Source organism: Sinohyriopsis cumingii, unplaced genomic scaffold, assembly GCF_028554795.1.
Source record: "Sinohyriopsis cumingii isolate HCF-2022 unplaced genomic scaffold, ASM2855479v2 utg000131l, whole genome shotgun sequence".
NCBI classification, from domain to species: Eukaryota; Metazoa; Mollusca; class Bivalvia; order Unionida; family Unionidae; genus Sinohyriopsis; species Sinohyriopsis cumingii.
In genome coordinates, this window is record NW_028315872.1 from 1554002 (window position 1) to 1570995 (window position 16994).

At 37.0% G+C, this 16994-nt stretch overlaps 1 protein-coding gene across 4 annotated transcripts in view; it reads right to left on the reverse strand.

Annotated features, from left to right (window-relative positions):
* Nucleotides 1-16994, reverse strand: part of LOC149774812 (uncharacterized) — a 113499-nt gene that overhangs the window by 54651 nt on the left and 41854 nt on the right. For all 4 annotated transcript variants that reach the window (XM_089944733.1, XM_089944735.1, XM_089944736.1 and 1 more), the window contains 3 exons: nucleotides 15235-15341; nucleotides 11330-11578; nucleotides 9922-10043 (listed from right to left, as the gene is read on the reverse strand). In XM_089944733.1, the coding sequence (XP_089800859.1) occupies nucleotides 9922-10043; nucleotides 11330-11578; nucleotides 15235-15341 (478 nt within the window). The remainder of the gene's footprint in view (nucleotides 1-9921; nucleotides 10044-11329; nucleotides 11579-15234; nucleotides 15342-16994) is intronic.

Here is a 16994-nt window from a genome sequence, read left to right on the forward strand (position 1 = left end):
ATAGAAACTGAAACTAGTTACAAACATCATAACGATTAATAAAGTGATGAAACTGTGAGATTGGCATATCCGTATGCAACACTATCACCAAAGGCTCTTGTGAGATTGGCATATCCGTATCTAACACTATCAGGAAAGCTTCTTGTGAGATTGGCATATCCGTATATAACACTATCATGAAAGCTTCTTGTGAGATTGGTATAGAAATATGTAACATAAACTCCAAGCTACTTTTGAGATTGGCATTGAAATATTAATATTTACACCAAACTAGTTGTGAGAATGGATTAGTAGTATGTAATTCCAGTCCAAAGCTTCATGTGAAATTGGCATAATTGTATGTATACAAGCATAAAAATGTCTTGTGAGATTGGCATATAAGTTATGTAACACTAACACCAAGGGATCTTGTGAGATTGGCAAAGAAGTTTTGTAATAAAAACACCAAAGGATCTTGTAAGATTGGCACAAAAGTTATGTAATACTGACATCAAAGTCATGTAATGCTAGCACCAAAGTTATGTAATGCTGACACCAAAGTTATGTAATGCTGACGCCAAAGTTATGTAATGCAGACACCAAAGCTGTGTAATACTAACATCATAGGTTCTTGTGAGATTGGAATAGCAGTAATACTATGCCACAGCTTCTTGAGATCAGCATATCTGTATGTAATAGTAGCACCAAAGCTTCTTGAGATCAGCATATCTGTATGTAATACCAGCACCAAAGCTTCTTGCGAGATCAATATATCTTTATGTAATACTACCACCAAAGCTTCTTGTGAGATCAACACAGTAATACTATGCCAAAGCGTCTTGAGATCAGCATATCTGTATGTAATACTAGCCCCAAATCTCTGAGATAAGCATATCTATATGTAATACTAGTACCAAAGCTTCTTGTGAGATCAGCATATCAGTATGTAACACTAGCACCAAAGAAACAGAATGGTTACTTATATATATTAGAGCAAATTCTGTAGGAAACTATGTTTCTCTGAGGATACCTACCCAATCATATTAACAGCAGGAATATTAACCTGCTACCGCCTGAATCCAGCCCTACTAAAAAAAACAAAATGCTCCTTCTCTGTCAATATCATATAGGCAAAAGACAGTAACAATTTGATATTTCGGTTGAATATATTCCATGATCACACTGCATTCAATTCAGGAGGATAGGTAATAGGTGGAAGGCAAGATGAGTATCCTACATATACAATGGATAGCCTTCTTTGCAGGAAAAACTGGATTTCCCATGTCAATGATAAGCATTCTCCTGCTTCCAGCAACACTGCCTATGGTCATGTGATCCTTAAACCACCCTATCAGGTTAGGAAGATGATGTCTGCTCATCAGATTTTACTGGCAAATTCAGTGATGCTAACAGGCTGTGTTGGTTTAGTTAGATGTGGTTGTCTCGGCCACAGCTATATGAACCACCAGATTCAGATTGCGTCTCTGCATAGCTAAGTTCCTGATATAAAATCTTGAGAAAGTTGACTCTGCATGCCAGTCAATAGCTTCTATGATGCCTCTGATCGAAATATTCTGTTTAAACATGATGCTCTCAGAGATCACTCTAATTTCTTTAGTGGAAATACTAATGAGACAAAAGATCTTTTGAGACCCCAGAGAATGTTTAGCATGATGACAGGACTTACGAGGTCATAACCAACTTTTTTGCCTTAAGGTGAAGAATGAGTCTTTTGCAGTTGTATGGTTTGTCTCTGTGTGCTTCAAGTAGTGCTTTGGGGCACTAACGGGATCTTGCATAACTGCTGCTTCCGACTTATCTGTAGAAAAAGGAGTGAATGATGACTCACTCCCACTGACTAACTGATTCTTGACCATCAAGCCAGGCTGTATCGTGATAATTGCTAAACCATCCAATCTGAAGATATTTGAGGACGACTGAAAGAGTATGCAACTCCCTGACCACGCAAAGAGCTAATAGGAAACAGGGTTTGCATGATAACAGCTTCAGCCAGGTCTGGCTAATGGCTCAAAGTTCTCTGAGATGAGGCCTGTTAGAACCTAGAACAGATTTTATTTTGGTAACGGTGAGGAATTTTGGTCTATTCCTATCAAAACTGTCTAGGAGGTCTAAGATCTGTATCATGAATGATATCTCCTCTGCTATGGTGTATGAATGTGTCAATCATCATGGACCCGTAGCCTTGGATGATAATCAAAGGTGTGAATTCTCTCTCTTGCAAGGCTGTCCAGAAAACAGTCAAGTGTGAAAGGGAAGACAGACCAGACAAGGGTGGGACACATGCAACCTTGGTTGTTTGCGAATATTCGGCATAGCCATACTTTTCCTGCATATCGTATTTGTTGGGACACCGTATTTGTTGGGACACCATACATTTATTTTAAAAGTAGTTATTTGTGCACTGTATCTTCTGGGACACATTGGGTTTTTTTGTCGTAAGTTGTGGGACACCTTTTAAATTATTCGAAAATTACATGTCAGAAAATGCACTCAAACGTAAAATTTATTAAAGATAACTTAAAAAAGAAAATGCTGTGAATGTTGGTTATTTAATAATAATAATAATGATGAGGACTTTGTATAGCACCTAATCTTTAGAAGCTCTAAGTGCTTTACAACAGTAGGAAACACCTAAAAGATAAAATCTTAATGATATGATTACAAAAACAAACACTGTGAAATTAGAAAACATAAAAAAACATGCTGAGAATTTTTAACGTAGGAAACATTATTAGGTCTTTATGTTTGTTCTTGCAGTCGAAATAAGTGAGTTTTGAGAGCACTCTTGAACGGGATCATTGTGTTTGTGACTAAGTTCAGTGGCAATTCATTCCACGTTGCTACACTTTTCTTCCTAGACACATATTTGCTAAGAACAAGAGCTCAGGTAAGAATGAATCATTTGTGTATATGAGAACAAGTTCAACTTTATGTTCTAATTTATGCTTGAACAAAGTGTTTTTTTTAATTAAATGTCAAGGTTTATTTGCCGTTAATGCTCATGACTTATTTTGGCAAAATAACTATTGATGAGCACAGTATAAACTATTCACTGTAATTACATAAAAATATGTTCAGAGAGAGAGAGAGAGAGAAAGAGAGAGATACCAGTAGATCGTGACGGTACAGAGTGATTGATAAACATACTAATTCCGAAACCGAACAGCTTTTATTTACACAGCAGTGATATCTGACATAATCCAAGTACTGCTGAACAAACTTGAATGCCGCTAATATATTTAATTCAAATCCTTAAATCTGTCCACATTCTTAATTGCCCACTCAACCTTCTCAGGCCCAAATTCATCAAATTCGTCCTCTTCACTGTCGCTGCCATCATATTCAGTATCATTTGTGATATTGTCCTCACATCCATTCAAGTTATTGTTAATACGACAAACTTTAAATGATTTTCAGATCAGATCTGGCTTGCCCAGAGGCGATTTGACTGCTTTCACAATCCAGTCCACAACTGTTTGTTTATCTGCACTCTTAACTCATTCGGCCCCGATCCCTCTGTAGGCGTGATCCGGTTTCTGCATTCATTGGCCGATCCCGCCTGTAGTCGTGAATTGTTTACTGCATTCAATGGCCGATCCCGTCTCCAGACGTGATGAATGCGTCTTAGATACAACGTCTCTGATTTGTTAGAAATGGTTTATTCCAAGAACTAAACAACCATTAAACCAATTAGTTTCATTTGTGGAAATTTGAAGCAAAAGGCTAAAGTTTGAGAGCGGTTTAACTACAAGTGTTCTGTTCATGAAAAATCGTAAATGATGGCAGATGGAAGAGTGATTTTTGATGAGAGCAAAAATGTGGAGTTTCTCGGGTTTGATCTCGAAAATATTGAGCAAGCTGAGGAAAGATATGTTCAGCAGTTGAATATTTTGTGAGATTAAGATTTGGACATAGAAGTTTCTGAGACTGATTCGTCCGAAAATGATGATGCTGACAGCGATGATGATGGAGTTCTTGCGGATAAATGTTGTTCATAAGTTTGTAAATACTGGATAAATAAGTTGTGAAAAACTTCGACAAATAGGAAAAAATTACATTTAATGTATCGACAAATTCATTTGAAATAAATGGTGAAAATTTCGTGGATTTTGTTTGGATATAAGAAGAGAAATTAAGGTAAGAGTGAATGCATGTGCACAATGTTTTCAAACAGGTAAAAGCTATGGGGCACAAGCAGCTAGACACGGCTTTGTACTTCTGAGGCATATCAGCAGAGATACTGAAAACAGTGCTGGGGCCGAATGAGTTAATACGAGCCATGTTGTAATTTTCCTTAGAAAGGCACTTTTCTGCTTCACGAATAAAATTTGTCTAGCTTTTCCTCATGTTTGACTAGACCGGTTTATTTACACTGATGTCTAGTGGCTGTAGTTTGGAGGTGCATCCATCTGGAATAACAGAAGGCACTGAGTTACCCATTCTCAAAGCCTGTTTAACAGCATCTGTAATATGCACACGGAATGAATCCATCACTGTATACTTGAGTTATATCTCTTTAATCCACTGCAGCACCACCTCCTCATCAATCCAACCCTTCTACTGCACACGTACAATCCACCCTTTTGGTGCCTGAATATCTTTGAGCTCCCTCACACCATGAAAAATTATCACTGGCGGCAACACATCTCCTGCTGCGGAAACTGCAATTACTAAGGTTATGTGCTTTTTATCTGCAACAGTCATGCGAATTCTCACACTTTTAACACCTTTCTTTTCGACAGTTCGTCCTGGAATGAGATCAAACTACATAGGAGTTTCATCAATGTTAATTATCATCTTGTCTTTCAAATCGTCTTCTTCTCTTCTTACCTATGAATTCGTGGCATAATTTTATTTTCTCCTTCAAATCTTCTGGGAGATGCTGGGCCATCGTTTTCCGTGAATGAAGCACAAGGCTGTGACACTTTAAAAAACATGTTGCCCAGTTCCTACTGGTCTGAAACTCAATTTCCAGACGTTCACTTGACACAAATTCCTTGGCATAAGCGCGTATAGTGTCCACACTAACAGGGATCTGCAGATCATGTTGGACAAGAACCCACATTGCAATTTTTCCATCTAACTCATTGCCATATGATACTGGTCTCCCACTCCTTGCTAAATGTCTCCATTCATTCAGCTGCTGAGAAAAATCTATTTCTGACCAATCTGCAATGGTTGATTTGGGGATTTTGAAATGTCTTGCTGTTACTCGAATTCCATGCAATTTTGAGAAATTTACAACTTCCTCTTTTGGCTCTAATGTAAAACGCCTGTAATGCCCTCGCCTAACAGCATCATTTTCGTAGGCATCATTTCTCTCCTGACTGGGGTCTCCAATTTCATGTCTTTTTGCAGCTGGTTCATTTTTGTTTACATCACATTCCTCCTCTCTAGCACACTTTTTTTGTCGACCTATGGGCCTCTTAGGTGAAGCTTTAGGCAACACAATTTCTTTCCATGCATGAGGCAAGGCCTCTTCACTACTTGAGCATCGCACTACAAACTTACCCATAACAGCGGAGATCTATAATGTGGTTTATTTTCTTGTATCTCTTTTCCCCTTTATATATGCTATGTACACGATAACAATGACTGCAAGGAATCACTTTCTGTGTAATGTGTGAGAAGTTTTGTTTCAAAGTGTTCCATTTTTTCTATTTATTTTCAAAATTCCAGTGAAAACCAATTTAAAGAAATCAAAGTTTTGCATCCCAAAGTCGGCCGACTTTGTATACATATGTATAGTTAAAACAAATCCCCACACTAAAAGGAATCCGAAGTCTGCTTCTGGGGTCGGCTTGCTTTGTAATAACTTAACCTTTGTATTTGATATCCTACTGGTAAGTTCAAACAATGAGTTTATGGCTGTTACAAGGTGTGTTTATTTATCATCTGGACTTTCTGTATCTGTAATCATAACTGACACAAACGGGTTTCAAGTTCTTCAGTGTAAATAGTATACACAGCATTAACTTGCTTTAATAATACTTTTTATAACCCATGGAATCAAAGAGATTGTCATTTGTACTTACAGTGAATGTATTTCTAATCATGATTTCATATCATACACTCTTGGTTATTTTATACCTTACACCGTGTCACGTATGAATGGCAGGTGCTTTCGAGCAAAAATTGGAGTTGATAATTCTCATTCTCTCATTCTGTGATTTTGCAGGATCCAGTTTTCATTCTCATGACATTCAAACCTTTGAGGACAACCTAATATAATTCGTTTCTCAATATTCATGTCAATGACCAGTGTGTTGTGTTGTCTGATGAAAGCGATAACACTATGGATGCATGCGCTACTTATACGGAGTTCGTGGATATATTTTTCCTTTAATAAAATGTTAATGTCAACCCAAGAAGTTAATCAATGATTACAGTACAAGGTTAGAGTCTTTCATTTTATTATCAAATAAGCATTTTATTTATTTATTTTATTGCAACATGTCGTGTGGCCGGTTGCTTGAGGTGGTGTGTGCAAACTGAGCACAATTTATTTCATTTCCTAAGTCTTGGGACACATGATGTAGGTTTAAAAAATTAACCATAAGTTCTGGGACACAAAACAATTATTTTTTTATTTTTATTTTTTGGTGTCCCAACATATGCAGTAAAAAAGGTAGGTCTAGCACTAACTCAGATCACGGACCCATGACTTGTCCAGTATGAAAGTGACTATTAGAATTATCACACAATTCTGACCCCATATTTTCTGCATTAATATTGGTACTAACATCATGGGGGTAAGCAAAGGCCCATAACTTCTCCCAACAGGTTGAAAGCACATCCCTGGCTCGGGGTTCTGGATCTGCAACTGGTGAGACAAGGGTGTGCAGCTTGTAGTTCCACCTTGTTGCAAGCAGTTCATGCATCAGATGCCTCCAAAGTGTACCAATCCAAAGAAGAACCTATCAATGATGTTACCATTCCATATAAATAACCTCATCCTCTCTGATCAATTAGTCTTATGTAAGTTTGCTTGATTTGCTTAGCGACCTAAAATTGGTAACACCAATGAGGAAACTGTCAAGCCAACATGCACAGGTCAGGTGAATTGATGCCACCCTGTGCAGAGAGGAAAGTCACCACTACAGAATTGTTAGAAATAATCAGGACTGACTTCCACCAGAGTTGGTCTTTCCAGAGCTGAAATGCATTTATGACCACTTTTATTTTTTGAATTTACCTGATGCCCATTTTCTGCTGACTGTACTAATACCCTGCAGCAGGTAGGCTACCCAAGCATATGTACTGTTGTCTCTACATATTGTCATTTACAAATGGGATTTCTCCAGAAGAATTCTTGTCATAAACCAACTGTGGCTGCACACCTGATACAGAAATTATTGTACCTCATTTGTGATACTGACTTTCCACTGGACAGGAAAAGGGTAATCCATAATTCTGGTGAAGCCCAGGCTGCTGTTTAGAAAGACATAAAGGACAAAAACTGGCAAATTTTGTTGCAGTAAGAAAACTGAGGAAACTTTCGCAATGCCATTTGAAAAGGGAGGTGAAAGTAGACAACTGATATTGAGGCTGACTGTATGCTCATCCCATTTGGATGTAAATTCACACAGATATTGCCATTTCTATTTTGACCTTCAGCAGAAGAATGAATTCATTGAGACAACTCAAGTTTATGATTGGACCCAACTTGCTGTTGGCATTTTTTGGTAAGGAACGGCCAGGAATAGAACTCCAGAGTGCTGCTTTCAGACAATATCTGCATTGTCCATTTATTTTCTGCTTGAAAGTTTTGTCCTTTTCCCAATATGATGGCACAACCATTAAAAGTGGAGAGAAGAAAGAGGAGGGAGTTGGATAAATGAATTCTGAACACCATTCAAAACGGTTTTGGTCAACCATCCACTTAACAGGAATAAGTTGATCCAACGTCATTGGAACTGCAGGTATCTCATGCCCACTGGTAGGTTGTCTATGGGTGGTAGTGGTGCTAAGTAAGCATCGGAAAGCAGAATGCTTGTCAGTATATAAACAAGGAAAGAGTGCTTCCTAAACTAATTCAGCTGTTGCCCACTGGCATAAGATTGGGGTCTACAAGACCCTTGTGATGTCAAAAATCTCTTTGCCTGGCTCTCCTTTGTCTTTTCTCCATTGTGGCAGGGACGGGTAATCCTAAACGAAGATACATGCTGTATGACAAACTGCTCAGTTAATGAATGACTCCAGCAATCTGAGGCATAAACTCCCATGTGCAATGGCTTGCCAATTTTCCATCATTCAGAAAATCACTAACGTGGACAGATCCAGCACTGAAGACGTGGTAATGATGTTTCCAACCAGCTTCGATGTGGCAAGTTCTTATTCACCATGTAGAACAGTGGGGCAGATATTAACTGCTGCTACATTCTAATCCAATGCCAGGAATTCAGTATGGTTGGCGAGGAATGGCTTGTACCAACATGACAAGGATGTGGCTGGCACCAGGCTTTCTGAAAAGAAGGCTTTACCTTTAGTGCTCCACGGGTCAGATACATTCCGACAACCAATAGCTAATTTCCTTGCAATTGCTGATCTGGGAAGCAGACAGAGGGAATTAATTATTCCTAATTGTTGATGTTGACAGATGCTTTGACTTTACAGTCATGTGTTGTGGTAATGGGTGGAGGACATTAAAAACCAGGAATACCCGATATATTTCTTCGCTGTCAACCTTAAAACTAAACTCCACCCTCTCCATGGCCATATCCAAGAATGGGTGTTATTCAGAGGCATCATCACACTGTGTGAATACTCTTGGTCTCCATCTGATTCCATTTTGGGATAAACCATGCCCTTAGGTAATGATAATGCAATGCCATCATCTTTAAAGAAACCACAAATAACACCCAGCCAGTATTTGGTAAACGTAGGAAATGCCAGTTCTGCCAGGAAATTTAGCTGCAGCTGGACAGACAGCTAGTTAGACATAGAACAGTTGTTCTGGTCATCAGAAGTCCTTAAACTGGACTAGTTTACTCTGGTACTGTTCATGCCAGCAACATGGCTGGACAGAAAGCATTTCTACTGCTATCCCTATCTTGATCTGAATGTATAAGCATTTGCTTGGCTATATAGAAATATCTTTGACTAAGGTTCCCATCCTTATAAATATATGAAGCCATATGACTAAGTAAATGGTCAATTCTAACATGAAGATTCATGTATTCAAGTCTGAACTGGTCAGGCTGGACAGCCTGATCCAGTGGATTAAAAAAATACCCCATGTTTCCAGTCTTACAGGCCTGAAGATAAAAATCAGACTTGCAGGGGGTCCTACACTGACTGGGCTACATCAAAATGGAGAAAGTCACCCCCCCCATTGTATCCATATTACCTGTGAAATTTGGAAATATTGATAAAATGTGGCCAAAAGTCTGAACTGCATCACTCTCTCCTGTACCAGTCAACACACATGTTGTTGTAAGACTGGCATATCCAACTGCAACTGCAACACATCTGAATTCGTCCCAAAATCTGATGATGTCATAGTGCGTATTTATCTTCCCTTTGTATTTCTTGCATTAAATGACCTCTTTCTGATACATTAAAGTAGTAGAAACAATTGATAATAAACATGTCAGTGTGATGATAATACATTAAATAACACCCATTATAAACAGAGAGCAAGCAACCAAAACAACATGCCAAAATACCTGCAAGTCAACATACATCAACAGATGCACAGTATTACAATAAAAGTATCTGGTCTCACATCATACAGTTACTTCCCTGCTATCCACTATTTTATTGTTTATGTACACCTTTATTTAATATTTCTATACTTTCTAATTCTGCAGTCAAACTATAACTATTATGCTCCATACAAAATAGGAAACTTCAAAAAGACCAATTAATGTATGTTTTGTTAGCGACAAATGGATTAATCAACATTCTCAGATCACTCACCTAAAATATAGGATTGATCCAATCTCGTGCTGAAATCTAAGGAACAGATCCATTTCATCCTTGTCCTGAGTCCTAACAGACCCCGACCTATTTATTTCATCCAAGAGACTGATTCTCACAACCTAAAGGAAAGAAATGTAAAACGTATCGGTCTGACAACTATGGTGACATATATAAGAAACACGATACACATGTCTGACAGACTTGCAAACATGAAGGACACATCTGACAGACTTGCAAACATGAAAACCACATCTGACAGACTTGTAAGCATTATAAACACAGTGGATTTGAATATGTCATGATAAACTCATCTGACAGACTTGCAAACATGATAAACACATATGACAGACTTGCAAACATGGTAAACACATCTGATAGACTTGCAAACCTGATAAACATGTCTGACAGACTTGCAAACATGATAAACATATGACAGACTTGCGAACATGATGAAGCACAATGGATTTGAGTATGTTATGATGAACACAGCTGACAGATTTGCAAACATGATAAACACATATGACAGACTTGCAAACATGATAAACACATCTGACAGACTTGTAAGCATTATAAACACAGTGGATTTGAATGTTATGATGAACACAGCTGACAGATTTGCAAACATGATAGACACATATGACAGACTTGCAAACATGATAAACACATCTGACAGACTTGTAAGCATTATAAACACAGTGGATTTGAATGTTATGATGAACACAGCTGACAGATTTGCAAACATGATAGACACATATGACAGACTTGCAAACATGGTAAACACATCTGATAGACTTGCAAACCTGATAAACATGTCTGACAGACTTGCAAACATGATAAACACATATGACAGACTTGCAAACATGGTGAAGCACACTGAATTTGAGTATGTCATGATAAACACATCTGACAGACTCGCAAACATGATAAACACATCCCATAGACTTGCAAGCATTATAAACACAGTGGATTTGAATATATCATGATAAACTCATCTGACAGACTTGCAAACATAATGAATCACAGAGGATTTTGAGTATTTCATGATTAACATCTGACAGACTAATAAACATGAACACACTGAATTTGAGTATGTCATTATTAACATTTGCGAGACATGCAAACATGAACACACTGGATTTGAGTATTTCATGAATAGCATTTGACAGCCTTGCAAACATGCTGAACAAGGTTTATTCGAGTAAGTCATTATCAACATTTGACAGACTTGAAAATTTAACGGTAAATATATTATAATGTTCTGGAAAATGTTTGAACCTAATATGTCCATTTAATGTTATCTTGTCAGCAATTTTTGAAAAGAAATAACATGTTACTAAGTTTCAGATTTTTCATTTTTCATGAAAAAATGTTTCCCAATTTCTTAGATTTTTCCTGCTCATTATACCTTGGTACCAGAAGATTTTAGTGTCATGATTGCTTGCTCCAGTGGGAGCCAACGGGCAGGTTTTTCTTCCCCCCAATGAGGTTGCTGTGATGCCAGCTTGACAATGATTCTTTTCAATTCCTCCAGCCTGGGGTCATGTAGGGTGTTATCAATGGCAATATCGCACAACAGGTGGACTATGGTTGGCTTATCTTTCAAAATGCGACGGATTTCCATGAAGTACTTGCCAATAACTTCCTGTCGACACTTCTGCAAGGAAAATAAATTAACCCATGGCAGGATCACATGCAGTTTGTGACATTGTTAAGGAGGATCACACTAATGCATTCTTTAATTTTAAATCACAGGCTTTACAAAGAAATCCATTAATTTAGCAAAGGAATCCATAATTTGTTTTCCTAAGTTCACATCAATGTAATCACATGCATAGAACAATCATGTGTCTACAGTAAATAAAGTCTTGATCCACTACAATTTTCTTCTGGTGGTTTGTTTGTGTTTATGACAATAAAAAAGTCACCAACTGAATGTCACCAGTGACAACTACAACCATATTGTCCTCTGGGACCTGATAAACTGTGTACCTATCAAAACAATGGATTTCTTACATTTTCCTGTCCACACCTTGGTAGATACAACTCATTGCTTTTGCTGAAATGTCTTTCAGTGAAAACCAAGGGTTGATATGACCATCCATTCATGAGGAATACCAACAAGAAGATTTTCAAGCTGGCCACTGTGGTAGCCATATTGGACATTAAATTGGCACCATTTTTATTTGGATTTTCATGGTAATCATCCACATCTTTTTGGAGGAATGGTGATAACAAACTGGTGCTAAATAACAATGAGTGACAGACAGCAGATCATCCTGTAAGCTCTTCTAGTCATTGACACGTAGAGCTAAAAATCAGTTTTGCTGATGTGTAAGTCATAAAGATTTGAAAACAGCCTGACAAGAATGAACTTCATTTAGTTCTTCTGGTCTGCAACCAGAAAGCTAAATGAGCTTTACAATACAAATTAGGGCACTTCTCAAGGAAATAATGATATGTTGGAAGCACCATGCCTAAGCACCATCACATACATGTTTACAGAAGAATGGACCATAAACACAATATATACAACACAAATACACATCGCCAATAAAATTTGAGGATTCTTGTTAAAAGGTCCAATCAAGAAACCACAAGCCAACTAATTACTGAATATTAAACAATATTTAATTTGCAGGTTAGATTATTAAAAGCAAACAACGAAATAAGGATATATACATACATGTTTGCCACTATTATCTGTATGAATCCTGTATGTAATCATCCTTAAAGCCTTGTGTAGCAGTAGATCGATTGTCCATTTTTTCATAACATTTGTTTTCTAAAGGCACCTCATCTTGTAAAAATTGTGTTATATATTATATTGTGTATATATATATATATACAGTACCAACCAATTATTGAGGTAGGAGGGAAGGCGAAATTACATCAGAGAAGAAATATTTTTTTAAAGTTAGACAGAAAAAGACAAAACAATCTGAGCCGCCAAAAATTTACCAGAAAATGAGGGACCTGGAATGTTTACCCATCCATTTCACACTGAGATTAAATGGTCAGTGCTTACTCTATACTCTTTTCAATACAATTGTTTTAAAATAAATATAGCACCAACTAAAGATGTTATTATGAAACATATGACAACTTCAACAAGATCAAAGAAGAAAAAGATAAAATGTACACTTCATACTTTAATTATTTGTAGAGTTTTAATACAATGTACACCTCATACTTTAATTATTCATTGAGTTTTAATAAAATGTGCACTGTCTCTTTTAAACTTTTATCGAGTTTTAATAAAATGTACACCTTCTCTTTTAAACATTTGTCGAGTTTTAATAAAATGTACACCATCTCTTTTAAACATTTGTCAAGTTTTAATAAAATGTACACTGTCTCTTTTAAACTTTTGTCGAGTTTTAATAAAATGTACACCGTCTCTTTTAAACATTTGTCGAGTTTTAATAAAATGTACACCGTCTCTTTTAAACATTTGTCGAGTTTTAATAAAATGTACACCGTCTCTTTTAAACATTTGTCGAGTTTTGATAAAAAGTACACCATCTCTTTTAAACATTTGTCGAGTTTTAATAAAATGTACACTGTCTCTTTTAAACATTTGTAGAGTTTTAATAAAATGTACACTATAAATTGGGGATACCAATCTAATCCCTTTCCCTAGTCTCAGCTAGTTGTACAACCTCTCCCTAATGGGAGGAAGCACATTCCTTCTTAGGTATAAGGTATGAATTGTACCACCTCTCTAACTAGCGTTAGTAACTCGCTGTCATAAAATTGAGACAGAACAACATGCAAATCTGTGCACAAGGTGAGCAATGCATCAACTCTCTCTTGGGAGGAAGCAAAGTGCTGTCCTGAACGTGAAGAATGTCTGACATCTCCATTTCAGTGTGAGGCAACAGACTCCTCAAATATTGTAGTCCCTCCTTCTGGAGGGCCTCAAATGCCATCGATGAAGTTTGTCTCTGACTCCTGGGACCCTGAAGTATACTTCTGAGCTGAAGAGCTAAGCCTCTCACACATCCATGCGGCCGGGGGGGGGGGGGAGGGTCTGAATGAGAAATCTAAAAAATTCAGATAATGAGAGGGAATAGAATGAGCTGAATCACCTAATTCCAGGTTTCAGAAGGCCAAACTTCGTAATATACACCTAGAAGCAATAGATATTCTGAGTGAGTGTAATGTACACCTAGGAGCAATAGACACATTCTGAGTGAGTGTAATGCACACCTAGGAGCAAAAGACACATTCTGAGTGAGTGTGATGTACATCTAGGAGCAACAGAAGCAATAGACAAATTCTGAGTGAGTGTTATGTACACATAGGAGCAATATACACATTCTGAGTGAGTGTAATGTACACTTACGAGCAACAGACACATTCTGAGTGAATGTAATGTACATGTAGGAGCAACAGAAGCAATAGACACATTCTGAGTAAGTGTAATGTACACCTAGGAGCAATAGACACATTCTGAGTGAGTGTAATGTACACTTAGGAGCAACAGACACATTCTGAGTGAATGTAATGTACACCTAGGAGCAACAAAAGCAATAGACACATTCTGAGTAACTGTAATGTACACCTAGGAGCAATATACACATTCTGAGTGAGTGTAATGTACACTTAGGAGCAACAGACACATTCTGAGTGAATGTAATGTACACCTAGGAGCAACAGAAGCAATAGACACATTCTGAGTAAGTGTAATGTACACCTAGGAGCAACAGACATATTCTGAGTGAGTGTAATGTACACCTAGGAGCAACAGAAGCAATAGACACATTCTGAGTAAGTGTAATGTACACCTAGAAGCAACAGACACATTCTGAGTAAGTGTAATGTACACCTAAGAGCAACAGACACATTCTGAGTGAGTGTAATGTACATAGGAGCAACATAAGCAATAGACATGTTGTGAATGAATGTATGAAGGGACCTTCTTATGACCACACTGCCCACAGATTGTCCTGAGGTTATTCAGAAAATAAAATCATGACAATATAAGTAAATGTCTTGAGTACACTCACCTGCAGTATATTCTAAGTATCTACATATTCATGCATAAAAATAAGCAATGGATAACTCATTTATCTGTTTCTCACTGTAACCTTTTATTGAACAGAAAACTACAAACACACATCTCTATTTAGTTCAAAAGAAATGACTAAACATTTTTTAAATGTATACCAACTCTATAAAACATTTTTAACTTATAGACATTTTAAATGCCAGATAAATAAATAAATAAACAGACAGACAGACAGAGAGACAGACAGACAGATAGATAGATAGATAGACAGACAGACAGGTAGATAGATAGACACACACCTCTGGAATCTTATCCACATGTGTTCCTACCAGAATCACAGCAGGGATGCCAGACTGAGGGGATGGTGTACAGGAATGTATGGCGTTAAGCCAAATTTCAACCAGCTCTAAAGATGAAACAGTAAAAATACTTTAAATAAGCATTTCTATAATAATAATAATAATAATAACAACACTAACATACCTGCCATAACACACAGTGTCACATGAAATAGACAATTTTAGACCCCCAAACACCCCAACATGGTTGGGTTTTGAAAAATATGATTTTCAGGAATCTTAGCAGCAGCAAAAACATAACAAAACAACATTTAATGTCTGCCACGATATATTTAGGTCTGTAATTAGCATGTATGAATAGAAAACAATTTGCTCAGCTAAGATGCATCTATTGATCATCCCTCAAAAGCATTATTTACAGAACTTAAATGGTTCACAATATATGACAGGACAAGGCAGTTCTTTTATATAAATGTCTCCATGGAACTGCACCATGGACTTATTCAAGCCAGTTGAGATCGATATCACATGGAAACCTTCTACCACCAAAACCAAGAACAGAACAATTTAAAAAGAGCTTCCAATACTCTGGTACAGTCATTTGGAACAAGCTTTAACTACATGTAAAATCTGCTAAAAATATTAGAGTATTTAAGAAGAGATATCGTAAGCATGTATGTGCTTCTAATAGATAATGGAATTTAGTATTTTAATACTAAATATGTTAAAATAAACAGTAATTATTGATATCTTCATATAATGTGCATTGTTATACTCTCCTTAGCGGGCCTCAAGGGAGAATAGTCCTCTATAAATAAAGCACTATTATTATTATTATTATTATTATTATCCTTGTGGCAAACAGCTGATAACTGAGGCAATTAAAACATATGGTGAACTGAGATTAACAACCATCTTTCAGAGATTACTTATCTGACAAGAGCTAGGCCTGCTAGGGTGACAAGTCAAGTCAAATTCTATTTTGTGGAGAGTCCATTCCAATAATTTGCTAGGATAAAGTCCACAAAGTTAAAGGACCCAAATTGTCCTAGTAAAGTACATCAAAGAACCATCCTAAAGTACATCAGAGACATCAGTGCATTGAATGAGAATGTTGAAGCTAACTTTATTAAAGTTTGTGATCAGCATCAACATCTCTTTGAAGTCAGATATTTACTCCAGATATAAAATTCAAAACATGAGTATTTCTCTTGTTGGAATAGTGTTCAAGTCTCTGTGTGTGTGTGTGATTTGGATTTTTAACATAATTTTCCAGTAATATCGCTATGATGTCTTACTCGGCAATGTGGTAGTTTACAGTGATGTCTGGTACTGGGGCATCATGCTGCAGACATGTAGCACAGTGTTCCACACAGACACATTATCCTGACACCAGGTCATCCAGTCCTAATACTAACCTCTTCTGGTATCATTTGTATAAGTCCTTGGCCTGACTTGGCTGGGTTTCAAACCCACTGATTCCAATATCTGATGTGGACACTCTAAACACTTAGGTCACCAGAGTTGTGTCTTAAGTGTTCAAGTGTAATTTGTTTTGGAAGTGTGCAACTCAAGAAGCAATATGCAATCAACTAGCAAGCAGCAAAACTAAATTTCAAAATTCCAGGTTGACAGAGTTTTGCTTTTTCAAGCACAGCACTAAGGGGAGCATTACACATACTGCAAACATATCTACATTAGATATTATGAAGTATTCAATATCTACATTAGTTATTATGAAGTATACAGTATCTACAGTA